General features: G+C 34.6%; 3 protein-coding genes across 3 annotated transcripts; 2 read left to right on the top strand and 1 right to left on the bottom strand.

Annotated features, from left to right (window-relative positions):
- The first annotated feature begins 7,873 nt into the window (after positions 1–7,873).
- On the top strand, positions 7,874–10,804 carry PAP9 (purple acid phosphatase 9). Its single transcript, XM_012212360.3, has 2 exons — positions 7,874–8,706; positions 9,316–10,804. Exons 1-2 carry the CDS (start codon positions 8,014–8,016, stop codon positions 10,582–10,584), a joined length of 1,962 nt encoding a protein of 653 aa, XP_012067750.1. The 5' UTR covers positions 7,874–8,013; the 3' UTR covers positions 10,585–10,804.
- Positions 10,805–11,294: 490 nt separating this feature from the next.
- Positions 11,295–14,462, bottom strand: SNAP30 (soluble N-ethylmaleimide-sensitive factor adaptor protein 30). The gene is made up of 6 exons (XM_012212361.4): positions 14,209–14,462; positions 12,960–13,391; positions 12,249–12,342; positions 12,026–12,153; positions 11,840–11,937; positions 11,295–11,667 (listed from the first exon to the last, which is right to left on the bottom strand). Exons 2-6 carry the CDS (start codon positions 13,275–13,277, stop codon positions 11,568–11,570), a joined length of 738 nt encoding a protein of 245 aa, XP_012067751.1. The 5' UTR covers positions 13,278–13,391; positions 14,209–14,462; the 3' UTR covers positions 11,295–11,567.
- Positions 14,463–15,202: 740 nt separating this feature from the next.
- Positions 15,203–20,450, top strand: LOC105630524 (alpha-1,4 glucan phosphorylase L-2 isozyme, chloroplastic/amyloplastic). Its single transcript, XM_012212362.4, has 15 exons — positions 15,203–15,520; positions 15,605–15,834; positions 16,364–16,465; positions 16,577–16,753; positions 16,826–17,101; positions 17,218–17,489; positions 17,602–17,719; positions 17,801–18,202; positions 18,323–18,475; positions 18,579–18,707; positions 18,922–19,158; positions 19,265–19,341; positions 19,512–19,698; positions 19,921–20,121; positions 20,237–20,450. Exons 1-15 carry the CDS (start codon positions 15,319–15,321, stop codon positions 20,351–20,353), a joined length of 2,880 nt encoding a protein of 959 aa, XP_012067752.1. The 5' UTR covers positions 15,203–15,318; the 3' UTR covers positions 20,354–20,450.
- Positions 20,451–20,573: the final 123 nt, after the last annotated feature.

The raw sequence follows: 20,573 nt of genomic DNA, 5'->3' as shown, positions 1-20,573 counted from the left end.
TAGTATTATTGAGCATGAGAGTTCTCATCTCGTATAGATTTGAGAATTTCAGAAATGATGTTAATTTATTATTCTTTTGTTTTTCAATTGCATGTTTAATAGTAAAAAATAAAAAAAATATATAATTTGATTGATTTGTTTAAAGTTATTAATTATACGTGCCCAATAAAAATCTTGGTTAAACACCAAAGATTAAGATTAATAATGCATAATTAAGATTCATTATGATGTGAAACCATACTAGCTAAGAAACTACTTCTTGATTTCTTTTTGCAAATTAAGCATTCCTTAACAATTTTCGGAGTACTGCTGGTGGTGTGTCATGTTAACAGCTTCTCTTCACCTAGAAAAGGTATTAACTTCTTATTTTTATTTTTTAATTTTCATCAAGCCATACATATGAAATTTAGAGTCATCATCGTAAATAATATTTTGTCTGAGCATCAATTGAAAAATAAAATATATAAATATGTAGAATAAATTAATAATTCTCCAAAATAAAATCAATTATGTAAGGAAAAGAGACAGAGAAATAAAAAGAAATAAATCTTTATATTTAGAATTTTAGCACAACCTAATTAATAAGCTATACATCAATATAATAAATTTCAGACCCACCACCACAACTCCACAAGGTACTGCTAGGAGACCATTTTGCCCTCTGATGAAATCTTAAACTCTTGTGCTGCTATTTTCCATCTTTACTTTCCTTAAGCGGGCTCCAAATTAATGAAACTCATGTGTTTCTCTTGAAGTACTCTGCCTCCACCGAAATCAAACCCCACCATCTACAAAACCATACCATTTCCGTGATTGTTTATGATGCTTCAGTTTCGTTTTTACAAGAAACTCTACTCTTTCGATCTCTCTCACGTCATCGATGACCTAAAAAGTGTAACATATGATCATAAACAAGCATGGAAATGGTAATTTCTTGATTTCTGGCTTGTAACTACATGGGAACTGTAAAAATAATAGAAAAAAAAGACTAATCTTTTGAAAAGATTTATCCTTCCATTGCTGATATGCTGAAGAAAGCATGACTAGGGCAACGTACGTAAACGATAGTAAAATACCAAGAAATTTATCAAGATTCAAGAAACAAGAACCTTTCGGCCCAAAAACAACCAAGATTGGCTAAATTTAGTTGTTCTACTTTGTAGGAGACAAAAAAGATGGTATTGACAGTACTGGTTTAAATTAATACTAAAGAGAGAGAAAGAGTCTTCAATTATGGAGTGGGTTTGGCCCAGAAGGTACTAGTCTCGTCTCCACGCCGTATCTTGGATCAATCTCACTCGCCGGTGGCGGTGGCGGCGGCGATGGATTTAGACGTCGCTGTGGGTTCATTCTATGGAAATGAATGCATAAAGAACGAGAATTCTTGTGAGGGAAAGAACTACAAGAGGGAGGTTCACGACGGTTCAAAGGGTAGCGATACTGGTGGTTTCTTGAATTAGGGTTTTGAAGTCTAGTAGTTGATGATGATGCAACCAAGAAAAAGAGTAAAATCAAGATTATTAAAAGATAGCTACAGCGAGACATAGTGGCGCTCTTGATGATTAGAGTTGGCGTTGGAGTTGCAGGAGGAGAATAAGATATAGAAGGAGTTGGAGTTGGTTTCTTGATTGTTGATTTCTGATGCGTGAAGAGACAGAGGGAGAGAAGAGAAAAGAGAGGGAAGATGGCGAAAGAAAGAAGAGAAGGTTTAAACTTTAAATGCAAAGCAAGAGACTCATGAACGAATATAATTTTTGCGAAATAGGAGAAGAAAGGGGGCCACTTATTTTAGAGAGGATATATATCTCTCTCATCAAAATTAGTCACGAATATTTGTAATTTCACTTAAATTGTTTGTAGGGACGATTAAAGACATGTAGTTAAGATACCCATTCCTTTCTATATGAGAAGTGATGCCTTTCCTTGTGTAATTTCACTTCATTCTATCTTAATTTTTTTATTTCTAGTATGTCCCAAATTTATACTACCTTCAACTCGGGTATTACTGACCGTTCTCTTAGAGTAAAATTTTCGTATCCAAGATTTAAATCCGAGATATTTGGTTAAGGGAAAGGAGTCCCGACCACTCCATCCCAACTAACATTGACTTTAGAATTTTCTTTTGATAAATGGTTTAAACCAAATTTTCCAATTTCATGATTTTAAAATTTGAAATTATGAAGAATATGTTCAATATATAGTGCTCACAAGAGTTCAATAGAATGCATTAAATTGGAGTACTAAATCCAAGTTAGTAGGTGTTTTCGGTGGCTATTTCTGAAGATCCACGATGGTGTATACTTGATAATCTATATTGCTAAGGTTGTAGCTTGAAAATGTTAGATGACATTTAATAGATATGACATGTTAAATTGGATTGAAGTGAAAGTCTACCTCTGAGTTCTTGAGAATCCAAAGGATTTGGAGCATTAGCTTTAAATGTCCACATTTTATTTCCAGATAATTCAAGTACTACAATGCTTTACAAAGTACAAACTATCCTTTCGTAGAAAAACTTGAACTTCAAAGAAGGAAATTGATAATTGGCTCTTCATTAAAAAAAAAAAAAAAAAGGCTAAGTGAAACAACCCGAATTTTTATTTTCAAAACATTTTCCAATTAAATTTAATGAATCGACAGGCTAGAAATTTATATTAGTATTTTAGTGCGAACACTGTGAGAAACCAAACCGAAAACCGATTGAAAAAGCCGTAAACCAGTTGAAAATCAAAGATTTGGGCCGAACCGAATCAAATCGAACCGGTTTGACCCAGACCATCTAGAATTCTCTTCTTCCTCTATTTCCAGCGTATGCCTCACTTTCCTCACCCATATTTTTCCTACGCCTTCGACCACCGCGTAGCACCACCAGTGCCACCGCCATCCTCTCCTCTCTTCTTCTTCTTCTTCTTCTTCTTCTTCTCCTTTCTTTTTCTTCTTCTTCTTCCATTCTTTCTTTCCTTTTCCCTTCACTGCATCTGCGTCCTTGGCGAGACAGAGCTGTAGCAGCGCCGCGCGACACCTCCAGCTCAATCGGACTCCTCCGCGCGCCACATCCAGCCGCTCCACGTCGCAGCGACTCCACCAGCTCCCTGGATCAGATCGCGCGGCACGAGCAGACCCGGCCTCCCTCTGCCTTCGATCGCGCAAGCATCGCGCCGCATCCAGCTCGTCGCGCCGTCGCCACTGCCCAGCCATCGCTCCAACGTGCCTCCGACCACCAGAAATGAGCCTGTCCAGCTCCTTCGCGCTGCCTCCGCCTCCCTCCGCCACTGTCAGTCAACCTCCGGCCACCAGCCTTCATTTCCGGTTAATCAAAATTCCGGTAATAATATATGTTGGGTATAATTTAATTTTAGTAATATTAGTTAATTAAATTAATTTTATTATTTGTAGTTAATTAATTTAGTTAATTTAATTTAGTAATTGTGAGTAGTTAATTGAGTTATAATGTAAGTGTTGATTAATTCAAATTACTTGGTTAATTCACGAATTTAATTCTAGTAATAAATAAATTGTTAGGAAATTATGGTTTATGGAATTAAAGAAAAATTTATGAATTAATGTTGATATGGATTATAGGATGTTAAGAATCTAAGTTTTGATGGGAAATGAGTGAAATTTGTGTGTATATATATAAGTCTAAGTTATGGAGAACCTATTGCATTTGGTAGGGAGTAGCTATTGCAGGTAATCGTTACCATTTTTATATGAACTAACGAAGGAATGGATATATTGTTAATATTTTTGTGATGTATACCATTGGTTAATGCTCAATAGCTTCAATCTTATTAGGTAACGATCGATGGTAAACATAATTTACTATAATCTAGAAATTGTATTTTCGTGGCAAGATGAAGGAAATTTAGGAAGCTTTAGTTATATGTTCAAGTTGTGAGTTGGGTTACCTAGTAGAAGTATTTATGAAATTGTAATTTAATTGAAGCATTGGTTCTTAGTAGCTAGTTTAGAATTTTAGTAAATGTTTAAAGATGTTGTTTATACCTTAAGCAAGGATGATGAAATAAAGGTTTAATAAGGAGTTTTATAATAGTTAGAAGCTAATTAACTTCTGTTTATATGTATATGTATAAACGATTTCATTTATTTGTCAATTAGCTAAAAAAAAAAGCTTATTATATTTACGTAAAGCAATGAATGTTCAATAATATTATTGGAACATGTTTGGAGGTTATTATAAGTTGTGAATTAATAATTGAATGTTGACAATATTATTTAGATGGAGGAAGGGAAATTTAACTGTCTGATCGCCCGACGGATGGGCTGTGTGCATTAGTTGATAAATATATATAATATTGTGATATTTGAGCAGGTAGATAGTCCAATTTTTAGGGGAGGTGCTGCCGAAATTTCTATAGAACTTAGACTTGTTTTAATTAACAATATAATTAATAGTTTATTTAGATTAATTCTATAACTTGTTATGATTATTTTACTATTATCATGATTGTTCATTTAATTATTCAATTATTTATTTATTTCATCATTGTTGTTTATTGTCAATATTATTTATTTATTTATTTATTTGTTTGTTTGCATTTGAGTATGAATGTCTAATCGTGCATTACATTTCGATATGTAGTTGATCAATATGTCTGCATTTAATTGCAATGTTTGATTAACTGTGTTGTGATAATGCTATGCTTTGTTTGTGTGGAGTTGGGATGAAGTGGGTCACCATGGGTTTGTGAGACCGTTACCGTTATATGGATCCATTACCGTTAGCCGGGTAAATGGGAGATCGGCGCCCCCGTGTGCACCTACCGTTACCGTTACCGTTACCGTTACCGTTAACCACAGGTTGGCTTCTCGTCGTTGCGCACCGGACAGTCTAGATTTGATCGCAGCCCGCAGGGTGGCCTCCTGTTGTGAGCGCTTGATGATCTAGATTGGATGGAGACCACCGGGTTGCCTCCTGTTGGTATGAAAAAGAAAAGAGAGGATAGAAAAACAATGAGAGGGCTGGTCAAGTGAGGATTAGACCGGTCGGCCAGTATGGGGGATCGGCTCCCTGGTGCACATGTGAGAGGATGAGCCATGTGGGAGGACGGCTCATCGGGGGTTCGGTGACTCCACTGACTAATTTCCACGTGATGTGATTATATGAAGATGTTAATGATTGTGAGTGCTGGTGATTTGCCATTTGTGTGACCGGCTGCGTGAGCATATAGCTAGTCGGATGACTAGATCGATATATTTACACATTTGTGTGACTGCATGTGTTGTGTGATAATTATTTCTGCTTAGAAAACTCACAAGTCTTGCTTGATTTTTTTTTCAGGAAGTAAGTTTTTCTTTAATCCGATTTAGGCTATGTTTCTTCGGCGCAGGGCAATAGAGAAATTTTCCTAATCCCATAATTATTTCACTATGTAATTATGTGTATAAAAAGCTATGTATACCAAAGAGTTAGTGAACTCCGCAGTTATAGGATTTGTATATTTTTGGTCGTATATTATTATAGATGAAATCATTCTGTGAGCATATATTATAAATATTGTATTGTAAGCAGGGTAATTTGTAAATGTTTAAGATGTTTTAAATTTGGGCCGAGGTTTAATAGAATCTTGCGGTTTATTTTCCAATCAGTATGGGCTGAATGTTAAAAAATTATATTGAGATAGTAAATTTTTAGTGTTTCAGGCTTACTACGGGCCTCGGGGGCCTTAAGCTTACCTGAGCCCTAGTGCCGGTCCGGCCCATGGATTCGGGTCGTGACACTAAGAAACTCCTATTAGAGGAAAAAAATATCACAAAATAAAATTTGTAAATTAGCAAAATTAAATTTATATTTATTGAAGAAAAATAAGGATAAAAAGCAGTTGAAATCACTGGATTAATGTAATTCAGGTAGAGGTAATTTAAAACAAAAAAAAAAACAATATGAAAACTTTAAAAGAGAAAAAAAAAAAAAAAAAAAAAAACAAATGGGATGCGTGGTAAGGGGTATTTTTGCTACTAACAAAACTTATATACTTAAATAAAATTTGTGTTCAACTCTTTTTTACTTAAAAGAATTACATATAAATAGCCGATATTAATTAACAAATAAGTGATAATTCATAATTTAAACAAATTGCCCACGACCCTTTAATTTTTTTTTAAAGAAAAGTTAACTAAGAAGCATATAAATAAATAAATTAGTTCTTAATTAAGTTCACAAGTAAGTTAATTAGAAATCAATTCGATAGAGGCTTCGTTTTGGTGCATATAATCTAGTGTAAAAAATAAAAATAAGGTACAATAGGTCGCAAAGTTCAAGATTTAAATTGTTCTATTAGCGAGGTACCATTAATTTTTTTTTTTTTTTTAGAATTTTTCTATTGGTTGAAATTATCTTTGTACTAGAGACATCCTAAGTTTATTAACTTAATGAAATTATAGCTTAATTTATTTTTAAGGAGTAATTGCACCCTAAAAAAAAAAAAAAAAAGAGCATGTTGAACTTATTTATTATGTAATTTCACCTTTAAAAAATTAAATTAAAATTAAGATTGGGATGTCGAAATAATATAATATTAAAAAATGGACTCTACAATTAAAGTTAAATGCAAATATATTGATTGAATTAAAAGGGAAATTAATTTCTTTTCCTTTAGCTCATTATCTGTTTCCTCTTTGCATGAAATTAAATAGTGACAAAGGAATCAAAATATTTATTGTTGTCGTCTTAGGAAGAATAACATTGAACTAATGTCAAACTCATTATGTTTGCATTTTCAAATTAGTTAAATTGTAAAATCAAAAGTCTGACTTGATTTTCTTGTTCTTTTAAATAAGCACTTGAGTTTGATTTTTTCTCCTTTACTTAGCTTATAACACTTATTTCCCTTTTAATTCAAAAGTTCCGATTTGCATTTGCTTTCATGAATTTCACTTTTATATTACTTTAATCAAAATTATAATTTTTTTTTATTCATTGGACAGCGCTCGTTAAATTGATAGAACTCTTGTAATTGAGAGGTTTTGAATTTAAAATTTCTCACTTTTCACACAAATGAGAAGATCACTCAAACTACACCTAGTTGACAATCAAAATTAAGACTATAAATAAGTGAAGTCTGGCTGAGCTTGAATCTGCCAAACACAAAACTTGGCTTGAAACTTAGGGAGCTTGAAAATTTTAATTCGAGCTCGACTTGAATTTTGAGTTCAACTTGAAAAATTTTCAGCTTAAACTGATTGAAGTCTCAAGATTTAAATGAGTTTAAAATAAATTCTCTATAGATTAGACTAAAGGTACTAGCATCCTTTTTTTTTTTTTTTTTTTTTTGTTGTTGTTTTTCATTTGGCTAAGAAGTCCATAGGTTGTACGCAAATCATAAGTAGCTTGAATTGTGATGGTCACAATGCTTAGCTATTGCCGATGTATATATAAAAGCTGGATAGAATTTGACGAGTTTTCGAACTGAATATTATTACATTTAAATTTGATTCAAACCGAGTTTTTTGAAACTTTTTTCAAAGTTTGAACAGCTCGCCATCCAATTCAGTTCATTTACACCCGATCAAAATCATAACTTTAATTTGCTTTTAACATGCAATTTTATTATTTATAAGTTTTAAAATTTTACCTGAGAGCCAATTAGAGTTTTTTGTTTCCTTTGAACGGAGAACCAATAAGAGTTTGATTGCAAAAAGATTAATAAATTCGAAGATATTTGAATAGATTAATAAATTCTGTGATGTTTGAAGTGGACGTAGGGTGAAATTGCAATTAGTCAAGGTTAAATCGACAATTACCCCAATTAAATTACATAATTAGTAATAGCAACATCTTGACTGAATTTATTCTCATTCAATTTGTTTTTGGACCAAACATAATAAAATACAAACATTTAAAAATTACTCAACAAAATATAGTATAGAATATACCAAATCTATAATGATTAGATCCTGTCTGATGTCCAATGCCTGCTCCATACTCCATCCATACCCATCCCTGATCAGCTAAATTGGGCTCGCCTTCCTCCTCCATTTTCATCAGTCGCCATGAAAAGCCATCAACTTCTCCTCTCTCTCTTCTTCTCTCTTCTCATCTCGCCTACTCTCTCTTCCAAAGTCAAACTCTCCGTTACCCCCACCGTTCTCACCAAATCCGGCGATATCGTCACAATCGCCTGGTCCAACGTCGATTCGCCTTCTAAACTTGATTGGGTTGGCCTCTACTCTCCTCCTGACTCGCGTCACGATCACTTCATTGGCTACAAATTCCTATCTTCTTCGCCCACATGGGAATCTGGGTCGGGCTCCATTTCCATTCCCATCACCAACCTCCGCTCTAACTACTCATTTCGTATCTTCCGGTGGACTGAATCCGAGATCAATCCTAAGCATCATGACCACGAAAATAACCCTCTTCCCGGGACGGCCCATTTGCTTGCTGAATCTGAGGTGGTTGGATTTGAATCCGGTAATGGACCGGAACAGATCCATTTGGCTTATACGGACTCGGAAGATGAGATGCGGGTGATTTTTGTGGTCGGGGATAAGGAGGAGAGGAAAGTTCAATGGGGAGAGATTGATGGAGAGTGGAGTCACGTGACACTGGCACGTGTGGTGAGGTATGAGAGGGAGCATATGTGTGATGCTCCTGCTAATGGGAGTATTGGGTGGAGAGATCCTGGGTGGATCAACGATGCGGTCATGTCTAATTTGAAACCAGGTTTTAGATATTATTATCAGGTAAATGTCTCCCATGGAGTTTTTAATTAGGTTTCTCTTTATATCTAGTGATTATCTTGATAATTATTTGATCTAAATTACCAATTTGGTAATTAATCCAAATTGATTGGATTTTAAGATAAGGTATCTGATTTTAGCTTAATCCAATTCAGTACTATTAGTCTCTGGTTGTGCTTTAATTAATTTTTTTTTTTTTCTGGCATGATAGTATTTTTGCTCATCCTCTTGTGATGCATTTGTTTCATTAGATGCTCATTTTGTTCTAGTTGTTCTTATTTATGGATTATGGGCTGCGATTAATGTCATTTTTAAAAATACATGTAGTTTTGCTTGTTAAGTCGTTTTACCCTCATGTCGTGTTTCCATTTTCCATTCATACGCCAATTATTAAAAACAAAGGTTCATGCTTTTCATGGCAATCTAAGTTTTAAAAGCCTTTGCTTGAAATTGCCTGGCTGCAACTTAATTGTTTTTAGTATTCACCTGATTGCTTTCTAATAGTAAATTATGTCAATATTCGTCCGTTGCACATATGGCCCGTGAGGAACTTAATTGCAGCATAAAACTTGCTTTGCCACTAAGTTAGGACCATTTTGTTACTTATCACAGGTTGGAAGTGACTCTAAGGGTTGGACTGCAACTCAAAGCTTTATATCACGCAATGGGAATTCGGATGAAACAGTAGCCTTCCTGTTTGGAGATATGGGAGCTGCAACACCATATGAAACTTTCCGACGGACACAAGATGAAAGCATATCAACCATGAAATGGATCCTTCGCGACATAGAAGCTATAGATAAAAAGCATACATTTGTTTCACATATAGGAGATATTAGCTATGCAAGAGGCTACTCTTGGTTGTGGGACCATTTTTTCACTCAGATCGAACCTGTTGCATCCAAAGTGGCATACCATGTCTGCATTGGTAACCATGAATATGATTGGCCATTACAACCTTGGAGACCTGATTGGTCCAATGCAATTTATGGAACTGATGGGGGTGGTGAATGCGGGGTTCCATACAGTCTTAAGTTTAACATGCCTGGGAACTCTTCAGAGCTTACTGGAAATCATGCTCCTGCCACTCGAAACCTTTACTACTCATTTGATACAGGGGCTGTACATTTTGTATACATATCAACTGAGACTAATTTCCTACCCGGGAGTCGCCAGTATGATTTTATAAAGGATGATCTGGAATCGGTTAATCGGAGCAAGACTCCTTTTGTGATTGTCCAAGGACACAGGCCAATGTATACCACAAGCCATGAAAACAGGGATGCCCCATTGAGGGCTAAAATGCTTGAGCACTTGGAACCCTTGTTGGTGCAAAACAATGTGACCCTTGCATTGTGGGGTCATGTGCATAGATATGAAAGGTTTTGTCCATTGAATAACTTCTCGTGTGGAAGCACTTGGAAGGGATTCCCAGTTCATGTTGTAATTGGGATGGCAGGACAAGACTGGCAGCCTATCTGGGAACCCAGACCTGACCACCCAGATGTTCCTGTCTTTCCACAGCCTGAGCGATCGATGTACCGCGGGGGTGAATTTGGGTATACTAGATTGTTTGCCACAAGGGAGAAGCTGACACTTTCTTATGTAGGGAACCATGACGGGGAGGTGCATGATATGGTGGAGATTTGGGCATCCGGCCAGGTTAGCAGTGGTAGTGATGACTTTAGTGATGCTACCGGAACTAGGATTGAGGTAGTGGCTGAATCTCCATTTTCAAAGTATATGAAGGCTGCGAGTGTCCTGGTGCTTGGGGCGTTTATTGGCTACGTTCTTGGGTGTATTTCATACTACAGGAAGCAAAACACCGCAAAAGGCAGCTGGACTCCTGTGAAGAGTGAGGATCCTGAAACATTGACATGAAAATTTGTTTATAGATGCAGAATAAACCTATTTGCAATGTTTATCAAGATTTTGATATTGTGCATGAAGATCTCCTGCTGGTAGTGTCCGTTGTGTGCTTGTATAAGATTGAACTCTGTAAATACTCAACTCTCTCATACCTAGTGAATAAAAATCATTACATGACCATTTTTTTTTTTAAAAAAAAAGTAAATAAAATAAAATTCCCTTTTTTGCTTAATAGTTGTGTAAGTATTTCTAGAATATTGAATTTTTCCTTTTCTCGAAGGAGCTTATCTTGCCATGTCTGAGAATTTCCACACTAGCCACGTCTTGCTACCATTTTCTTTTTGATGGGCAATTAGGTTGGAGGTCATATTTGTGTTGAGAAACAAGCCAATTATTGGGTATATGCTTAAATATGTTAAGATTAATTCATGCTGATAATCACTATTGACTATCTCAAAAATGCAAATTATTTGACTTTGTATCTTATTTTATTGCATTAGAATTTCCCTAATAATTTCATTTTTGGGAAAAGTAATTGCATTTTCTCCATTTCCATTAGTGCCTGGGGGGTGGCATTATCAACAATATCTCTTTTTTTATTTCTTTGCTACGCGTTCAATTCTTAGAGACTGGCTGTCAAAATTGGAAGCCTTAGTCATTTGACCATTGAACTGCTAGAACGTGAATCTTGCTAACATTAGCAAATACACAGCAAAATGAAATAATCTCAATGAATTTTCATTCTCATTGGAAAAATTAGGTAATTCTGATTTTGCACAATTCTTAATTCGTGCAGTGAACAAATATATCATTTATACAGCATCATACAGGAAGCAAAAAGGAAAAGAAAAGTACAACAGTATCTTGTAATTAAAAATATTTTGCTAGCATAATTACAAAGAATGGTTTCCAGGCATTAACTAATGACATTGGACAGAAAGGGGTTAGTTATGACTGCTAATCAAAATGCAGAAATCAAGTTTTGCTCCTCTGTCTCACTTCGACAGCAAATGCCGTGCACGCTGATTGGCTCCTTTCACTCGAGAGTTCAGCTCATCCACATCATCACTAAGATGATCAAGGGCTTTATTTTGCCTGCATTTACCATATAAATTAGAAAAGCATGCGTGTGCTTGAGCATATGCATCTGCTACATAAGAATGGATACTTTCTCAATGTATTTGGAAAATCCAGGAATTCCTTTGAACACTGAACTTTAGAAGCTTAATGCCTAATCAATAAAAATAATCAAAAAAATCACACTGACCTGTCAAGTTCAGTTCCCATGTCAACAGCCATACCCTTCAAATCACCCAGAATATCACTCAATTCTGAAAGTCCATCATCTTGCTTTGCCTTCTCTAGCTGGTATTTTTATCAATGACAACAGATGTGAATTCAATACGTAAAGCTACTGGAATAAGGTTCTGTATTTCAGTTAAAAGACACAAACCTCAATATGCTGGAGGGCAGTTGTTGGTTCAGCATGTGTTGCAGAAGTTGACTGTCCTTTGGTTTTACCTCCTACACCCAGCTTTTCCCTTTGTTCTTTGTTATTCTCACCCTTTTTAGATGGTTTATCTGTGTAACAAAGTACATCAACAGGATGATACATGGTCAAGCCAATATAAATATTTAGAAAAATGAAACAAGCCAATGATGTTAACAGAAAAAACCTGCTGTGATCACAGGCCCTGTTATTTCCTTGGTCTTCTTAGGCTTCCAAGGCTTAGAGAAGATGCCACCAAGATTATTTAACAGCTTTTCACCCTGGCATTATTATCACAAATTATTGTCACGTCACTAATGAAAGGCAGTTGAAAAAGGACCCAGGAAACAAGAAAAACAGAATGCCAATACAGATGTCTATTGTAAAATTAAGAGGAAAGGATTTCTTTTAGTTTTCTAACCACTAAAGTAAAAAATGAAAATTTGCTTCTTTTATCATGACTAATTAGGGCATTTTGCTTGTAAATGGATCTCCTATTCCAAGTTCATTTTTGAGATAAATTATATTAAATATGGTTTAACAATAATTTTGAAAGTCGAACAAAAAGAAAGATGCAATGTTTGTCTAAATTTAGAATGACCACAAACTCATAAGTCATAAAGATTTCATTCAAGAGCTGAACTAAACCTACAGAAATAAACTTCAGACTTCCATTACATCATCTTTCACTCCCCTTTTTCAAATTATTTATCAGCATTCCTCCAAATCTTTCCATTTTCCAATTCAATCCGATCCATTCGTTCGTAGAGCTATTTATTTGATCGCAGACATTCCGGGAACACCTGAGGGGTTTGAATTAGCCCCTCCAGACTTCAGACTAATGCTTCTCTTATAACAATAAAGTACAAATGAATTCGCAACTATAAATCAAGCTCACCTTACTCAGATCCTTATCCATATCTACAGCCATCATATGAGTCCTGTTGATTTGCTCACCTTGAGAATGCAACATATCAAGAGTCCTTGTTGCATCTTGTCTAATGTCCTCGGCAATTCTTAGGCAGTTATTAACACCTTTTGTTGTCTCCTCAGCCTTGTACTTGGCATAATTTTCCAGCTCTTGAACACTTTTGTTCTCAAGATCTTCATCATCAAATGATTGATCATGTCCAGAAGCAGCTGGTTGTGATGCCTGATTATCATCTGAATCTTGCTTACTTGCTTTATTTGCAGGTGCTTTCATAAATCCAAACATCTTGTCTATGAGGAAATTTTACACCTCAAATGTAAAAATGACTTGAATCCAAGTCTAAAAACCAGAAAAGAAAATATGGGTTCTTCAAGTCCAAGAAACCTTAGATTATGGCACCTAAATACATGAAAAATGTCAATTAGTTTAACAAATAATCGTATTCATCATGTTAAAATCTAATTTTCAACAGTCTTATTGCATCTCAAGATAGACAAATAAATTACACAGCAACAATTCATATATGATTCTACATAAATAGAGGGTAATAGGGTAATAGCCAAAAAAAAAAAAAGCTCACTCTTTTCAGTATATCTTAAAGCCATAAACAATTTTTTGTTATATGTGAACACTAAGGCCATGTTTGGATCGCTGTGGAATTGGGAATGGAATCGGAGGCAAGTAGGGCCGTCGCTCCCTAATTCCAAATTTTTTATATTAACCTCCTAATTTTTGGAATTTTTTTTTGCCTCCTAACCTTGGAATAGAAATTCAAATTTTATATTGAAATGATGCATATTTTTTAAATTATTCTTAATCTAAACATCAATTTTATTTAGTTCTTTAAAAAATCAAAATTGGAATAGGATTCTTTGAATGTAGACATCCATTTCTAATTCCTATATCCATTCTAAGGTGAACCAAACAAGCCCAGGGGTATTTTTTTGATCTGAACGGTTAAGGGTATCCACTCCTCCGCTTAAGGTCTCCGCTTAAGGTCTACGCCTTTAGGAAATACATTTCAGATGCTCGTCGAACTTTAGTGAGACAGGCGAGGAGCAAAGATGATAGCAAACTGAGCCAATCCTTAGCAATTACCAATAGATCATCATATTATATCAACAATTAAAAAGCATCATACGAAAATGGAAAAGGCATAGCAAAATAAATCAAAACTAAAGGACACAAAAAATTTTTTTTTAAAAAAAAAGGGTACCTCAGGTTCCGATAGAAGAAGTCTTGGGATAATTGGAAAACCCAAGACGAAAGATTAGAAGGTTGTTTGTTTACAGAACTTAATTATATAAGAGAAGAAATAGGAAAGGAAGGCGAAGAGAGAGACTCTCTCTTCCTCTGTTTGAAAAAATCAAACCCATTGTTTTTTGGGAGGCGCCGCGAGAAAGGAGAGATGCCTTCGGATTTGCATTATCTTCCTTCTTCGCCTGCAAGTGCACTGCTACTACGGTTCTTACTTTTTAGACCGTTTGGGTTCTTTTGTCGTCTCTTTTAGTTTTCTTTTTTTATAATTTTTTAAAAATATGGGCTCACTTCAAGTTAAACGGGCCTGAGCCCATCGGGCTTATATTATCAGTTGAGCATTTAACTTTACATTAACGGTGTCATTGGACGACAGAACGCCACTTTGTCGTTTAATTCTTTTATTCTCATGCGACAACAATTTACAAAGCAAGACTTATTTTTCAGCAAAAATATCTCCTTGTTTGTTAGTGTGGCCTTTTCTTTGAGAAGGCACAAAGTGGTCCATGCAAGTTGCAGATTTGTCCGTGCAAGTAGCTATGTGACGTTGAAAGTATACCAATTGGAAGATGAATAGTGAAAATTGACATGAAATTTACAGGATTATTTATCAATTTATTATTGTTATTGTTATTATTATGATCAACCATAACAAGGTGGTGTTATGGTTATATGACTATAAAAGTTTTAGCTCTTTCAGCAAAGTGTTTTTATCGTTTTATGAATAATAAGGTCGCTTACTATTTAATTAACGTATTGTGAGTTCAAAAATAATACTTCACTTAATGACTTTTCTTTACACATTTTTCTTTTTTTCCCTTTTAATTTTATTTATTTTTATTACATGCTTAGTTTTTTTTTTTTACCGACGACTCCTCACGTTTTCAACATGTTGAATTGAATGATTGATAAAATAGTGAAAAAAAAGCTACATTAGAAAACAAGATAAGAAAACAACAATCGACACACTCTCTCTCTTTCACTCATTTTTTTTTTCTTTTCTTTTCTTTCTCCATTATATCTCTTCATACTTCAGATCCAACAATACACACTCACACAAGAAAAAGAAATGGCTACATTACCATTCACTGCAGCTCAATCAAAATCCAAATTCATTTCAAGCTTCATTGATTTCAACTACAGAACCTCCCATTCAAATATTTTCTTTATTAGAACTCCACGTTTAAACCATTCAAGAACAAGAAATCTGCTTATCAAGAACGTAGCCAGTGATCACAAGCGAGAATTGCAAGAACCCATTACTGAACAAGGTTCTTTAATTTCTTTGCATTTTCTTTAAAACTACGTTTAATATCAAATTTGTTTACTTAATAGTAACTTAGCATTATTTTCAGATTCTTTAGATACATTTGTTCCGGATTCAGCCTCTATTGCCTCGAGCATAAAATACCATGCAGAATTCACACCGAGTTTCTCTCCAGAACGTTTTGAGCTCCCTAAAGCATTTGTTGCTACTGCAGAGAGTGTTCGTGATTCGCTTATCATTAATTGGAATGCTACGTATGATTATTTTCAGAAAGCGAATGCAAAGCAGGCATATTACCTGTCTATGGAGTTTTTACAGGTAATTAGTTTTTGTTGGTGGGTTCAAATATGCAAATATTTAGCGAAAATGCATTTTTGGTTGTTAAATTAGATTCCATTGACACATTCATTTGTCAATGAATTTTCATATTTAGTATCTAATTATGAGTACAAATTTCTTTATATATAGAGTCGATTAATTTATAATGTCCTACTTGATATATATAATTTCGCAAAATTTTGTGGAATTTATTTGATACAGATCAATCAAATTCATTTATGTGAAACTCGGTTTTCATTTGTAAATTCTATCGATTTTGACAAAATTTGGTTCCAGCATAACTAGTTCCATGAAATTAATAAAAAAGAATGCCAATTGGATTTTCGTTCATATCTAAATATGAAGTTTAGAGGGTGGCTTATGACTTGGAGATTACAATCTCTCTACAAAAGAGGGGGAAGACTGCGTGCATCAACTCTCCCAGAAAACTGAAGCGTGTGGATTAGCAAATGAATTACATGAGATTATTAAGAAATAGCTATAATGTTCTCATTTGATTTTGCTGCAGGGTAGAGCCCTGCTTAATGCAATTGGTAACTTAGAGCTATCAGGAGCTTATGCAGAGGCTTTGAGAAAACTGGGTCACAAATTGGAGGACGTAGCTAGACAGGTGAGATGGTCTTTGGGATATTTAAATTTTTAATTTTAAAAATAAAAACTTTTGATATTATGTTTATACTGTGTAATAAATAATTTCAAATCTGTGAGATAAAAATGGCAGGAGCCAGATGCTGCACTTGGTAATGGGGGCTTAGGGAGGCTTGCTTCTTGCTTCCTTGATTCCCTTGCAACACTAAATTACCCTGCATGGGGATATGGACTTAGATACAAATATGGTTTGTTCAAACAACTCATTACAAAAGATGGTCAAGAAGAAGTTGCAGAAAACTGGCTTGAGGTACAATTTAATTATGTTTCCTGTCTGTAAGGCAAATACTCAGAATTAATTGATTGCTCGTTTTCCTGACAGATGGGTAATCCCTGGGAAATTGTAAGAAATGATGTATCCTATCCTGTGAAGTTCTATGGTGAAGTGATTTTAAGGCCAGATGGAAGTAAAGAATGGATTGGAGGAGAAAACATAACAGCAGTTGCTTATGATGTTCCCATTCCAGGATATAAAACTAAGACCACTATAAACCTTCGGTTGTGGTCAACAAAAGTTGCTCCTCAAGAATTTGATTTAAGTGCTTTTAATACTGGAGATCATGCCAAAGCATATGCAGCTATGAAAAATGCTGAGAAGGTTCTGCAATTTTTCTTCATAATTGTAAAACTATTTTTTTAATTTCCATAATTATCCTATTGTAATAACGGCATTCTTACAAAGGTTTTGGTTTCTTTGATTTTAATTGTGATCAGATTTGCTACATATTATATCCAGGAGATGAATCAATAGAGGGCAAGACTCTCAGGTTGAAGCAACAATATACACTATGCTCTGCCTCGTTGCAAGACATAATTGCTCACTTTGAAAGAAGATCGGGAGGAAATGTAAATTGGGAAAATTTTCCTGATAAGGTTGCAATACAAATGAATGATACTCACCCAACTCTTTGCATACCAGAACTAATTAGAATATTGGTCGATCTTAAGGGTTTGACCTGGAAGGAAGCTTGGGATATAACTCGAAGGTATTTCATGGCATCACCTTTCTTCTACTGTTTTTTTTTTTTATTATTAGTTTTCGGGTCAATTAGGCCTCAAGTTGCAGGAGCTGATGTTTGTTAAAATTTTTTTTGATAGGACTGTTGCATACACAAACCACACTGTTCTACCTGAGGCTCTGGAGAAATGGAGTTTGGACTTGCTTCAAGAATTGCTTCCTCGTCATGTAGAGATCATTAAAATGATTGATGAGGAGGTAAGATTTAAGGCTTAATTCTGTAGACAAATTGTGCTTAATTTGATGCATATTATAATGTCTTGTGTTGTGTAAAATCAGCTTCTTCATACCATAATAGAGGAGTATGGCGTGGAGGATCTTGACTTGTTGCAGCAAAAGATGATGCAAATGAGAATTCTGGATAATGTTGAGTTGCCTGACTCAGTTCTACAATTGATAGATAAGCAAAGAGAAAGTGTTGTTGATTCCATTAAGGATACCGAAGTTGAAGATACTGAGGAAGATATTAAACCTACAAGTGAAGAAGAGGAAGAGGATGAAGAATTAGTAGAAGAAGAAGAAGAAGAGGAAGAGGAGGAGGAGAAAGATGACGTAGATCAAGCACTCCCAAAGATCGTCCGAATGGCGAATCTATGTGTTGTTGGTGGATATGCAGTGAATGGCGTTGCTGAAATTCACAGTGAAATAGTGAAAAATGAAGTGTTTAATGAATTCTATCAGGTAAGTAATAGAACTCTATTCTTTTCTTTTTGAAGGATTATATATTTCATAGTTTAGTGTTTCTTATGGTAGTGAAATTTAGTTTCAAATAAATTTAACATACATATATCCTTTTTGCAGCTTTGGCCAGAGAAATTTCAAAATAAAACAAATGGGGTGACACCAAGAAGATGGATTCGTTTTTGCAATCCTGATCTTAGTAAAATTATTACAAAATGGATTGGAACTGAAGACTGGGTTCTAAACACTGAGAAACTGGTGACACTTAGAAAGGTAAGATTTTTATGATTTTGGACTCTTTTTTGCTCAACTGAGATTTCTTACTAAAAATTTCCCAATAGAAAAATAAGGGTTTTTTTGGTTCTTTGTTTCGCAGTTTGTAGATAATGAGGATCTCCAATCTGAATGGAAGGAAGCGAAAAGAAAGAACAAGATAAAAGTTGCAGCCTTCCTTAAAGAAAAAACTGGTTATGTCGTTAGCCCAGATGCAATGTTTGATGTGCAGGCCCGTCTTTTATCTTCCTAATACTTCTATTTCTTCCCAAGTTTTGATTGTCTGTTTAACATTGCTGTTGAGTTACTCCATAAAAAAACCAAAAGATTGAAAATTGTTTTTAGGGTAGACTGATACTGTTAGAAATGTCTACTTGAAGTAACTAAAAACTGTTTTAGGGCAACAATTTGACATATGTTCTGATAATAAGAACTCCAATTTTCAGGTAAAGCGCATCCATGAATACAAGAGACAGTTGTTGAATATACTGGGAATTGTATACAGATATAAAAAGATGAAAGAAATGAGTCCTGAAGAAAGAAAAGCAAAGTATGTTCCCAGGGTTTGTATATTTGGAGGCAAAGCATTTGCTACATATGTTCAAGCCAAGAGGATTGTTAAATTTATAACAGATGTTGGGGCTACTGTTAATCATGACACGGATATTGGTGATCTTTTGAAGGTATATATAAAAACACTCATTGATTTCTTGCAATATAAATTTATTTTAGATGGAAAAAAAGAAAAAAAGAAAAAAGAAAACCAATTTAACCAATTTCTTGTTTTAGGTTGTGTTTGTTCCTGATTACAATGTGAGTGTTGCGGAAGTACTAATTCCTGGCAGTGAGCTTTCCCAGCATATTAGGTACTGGAGCCAATTTGATATATTCATGTTGATTTTAATTTTTGGTTTTTATTTTCTACATATCAAAGAAAATATTATACCAATTATACTACACCTGATTGATTTTTCGAAAATATATAACAAGTGATGATGAACATATATAACTTTTTTTCTTGTTTGAAATTGTGTAGTACTGCTGGAATGGAGGCAAGTGGAACCAGCAATATGAAGTTTGCAATGAATGGATGTATCCTTATTGGAACCCTAGATGGTGCAAATGTTGAAATAAGAGAAGAGGTTGGAGAAGATAATTTCTTTCTTTTTGGTGCAAAGGCTCATGAAATTGCAGGGCTCAGGAAGGAAAGAGCAGAGGGAAAGGTAATTAATTAACTCTAACTAATGCATCCTATCTCATGTTACTTAACCATAATTGGCAAGAATAGAAAGCAAGTTACTTATAAGATTTGAATCCGTATCCTAAAAAGGTGTCTCCGGCACCAAATGCGGCATCTATTATCTAATCCTTCGAGAACGGGTAACGGTGTTACATTACTTTCTAAGAAATATGTTACAAAGACAAGTTATTTTTGTTGTTCACAGTTCGTGGCTGACCCAAGGTTTGAAGAAGTGAAGGCATTTGTTAGAAGTGGTGTTTTTGGTCCTTACAACTATGAAGAACTCATGGGATCTTTAGAAGGCAATGAAGGTTATGGCAGAGCTGATTATTTCCTTGTTGGCAAAGACTTTCCTAGTTACTTAGAATGCCAAGAAAAGGTTGATGAGGCATATAGAGATCAAAAGGTGAGTACTATTTTCCTATAAATAATTTTTTTAAGAAAAAGCAAATTGAAATTATTGCAGTAGTTAAATGTCTGTTTAATGTGATTAATTAATTTTTTTATTGGTATTTGAGCAGAGATGGACAAAAATGTCAATTTTGAATACAGCTGGATCGTTCAAATTTAGCAGCGACAGGACAATTCATGAATATGCACGAGATATATGGAGAATTGATCCTCTTCAATTACCTTAATGCATGATATATTTATAAAATAATGTCATCTATGTCAATTTTAAAATTTAGTGTAATTGAATAATTTAGCACATTAATTAAAAATCAATTTTGAAAAGTTCCATCATGTATCAACGACCATACCCTAATTATTCTACTAATCACCTTTCACTAATCTTAAACACATTAATTGGATTTGCCAAAAGAAAGCACTAAGTCAATTCTCCCTTTTCTACATGTC

The sequence above is a fragment of the Jatropha curcas genome, chromosome 5 (assembly GCF_041381405.1).
Source record: "Jatropha curcas cultivar XTBG-Jc1 chromosome 5, XTBG_Jcur_1.0, whole genome shotgun sequence".
Classification (NCBI taxonomy): Eukaryota; Viridiplantae; Streptophyta; class Magnoliopsida; order Malpighiales; family Euphorbiaceae; genus Jatropha; species Jatropha curcas.
Note: the sequence above shows the minus strand (reverse complement) of the source record. Positions and strands in the feature narration are given on the sequence as shown.

Bases quoted from the DNA above. Each gene is read 5' to 3' on its own strand.
- PAP9 (XM_012212360.3), top strand. From the start codon at position 8,014: ATGAAAAGCCATCAACTTCTCCTCTCTCTCTTCTTCTCTCTTCTCATC. The intron at 8,707-9,315 runs GTAAATGTCTCC...TACTTATCACAG, and splicing joins GTTTTAGATATTATTATCAG to GTTGGAAGTGACTCTAAGGG.
- SNAP30 (XM_012212361.4), bottom strand. From the start codon at position 13,277: ATGTTTGGATTTATGAAAGCACCTGCAAATAAAGCAAGTAAGCAAGAT. The intron at 12,343-12,959 runs GTGAGCTTGATT...TAATAATGCCAG, and splicing joins TGGATAAGGATCTGAGTAAG to GGTGAAAAGCTGTTAAATAA. The intron at 11,938-12,025 runs GTTTGTGTCTTT...TAAAAATACCAG, and splicing joins CTGCCCTCCAGCATATTGAG to CTAGAGAAGGCAAAGCAAGA.
- LOC105630524 (XM_012212362.4), top strand. From the start codon at position 15,319: ATGGCTACATTACCATTCACTGCAGCTCAATCAAAATCCAAATTCATT. The intron at 17,720-17,800 runs GTAAGATTTAAG...GTGTAAAATCAG, and splicing joins TTAAAATGATTGATGAGGAG to CTTCTTCATACCATAATAGA. The intron at 18,708-18,921 runs GCCCGTCTTTTA...TCCAATTTTCAG, and splicing joins ATGCAATGTTTGATGTGCAG to GTAAAGCGCATCCATGAATA.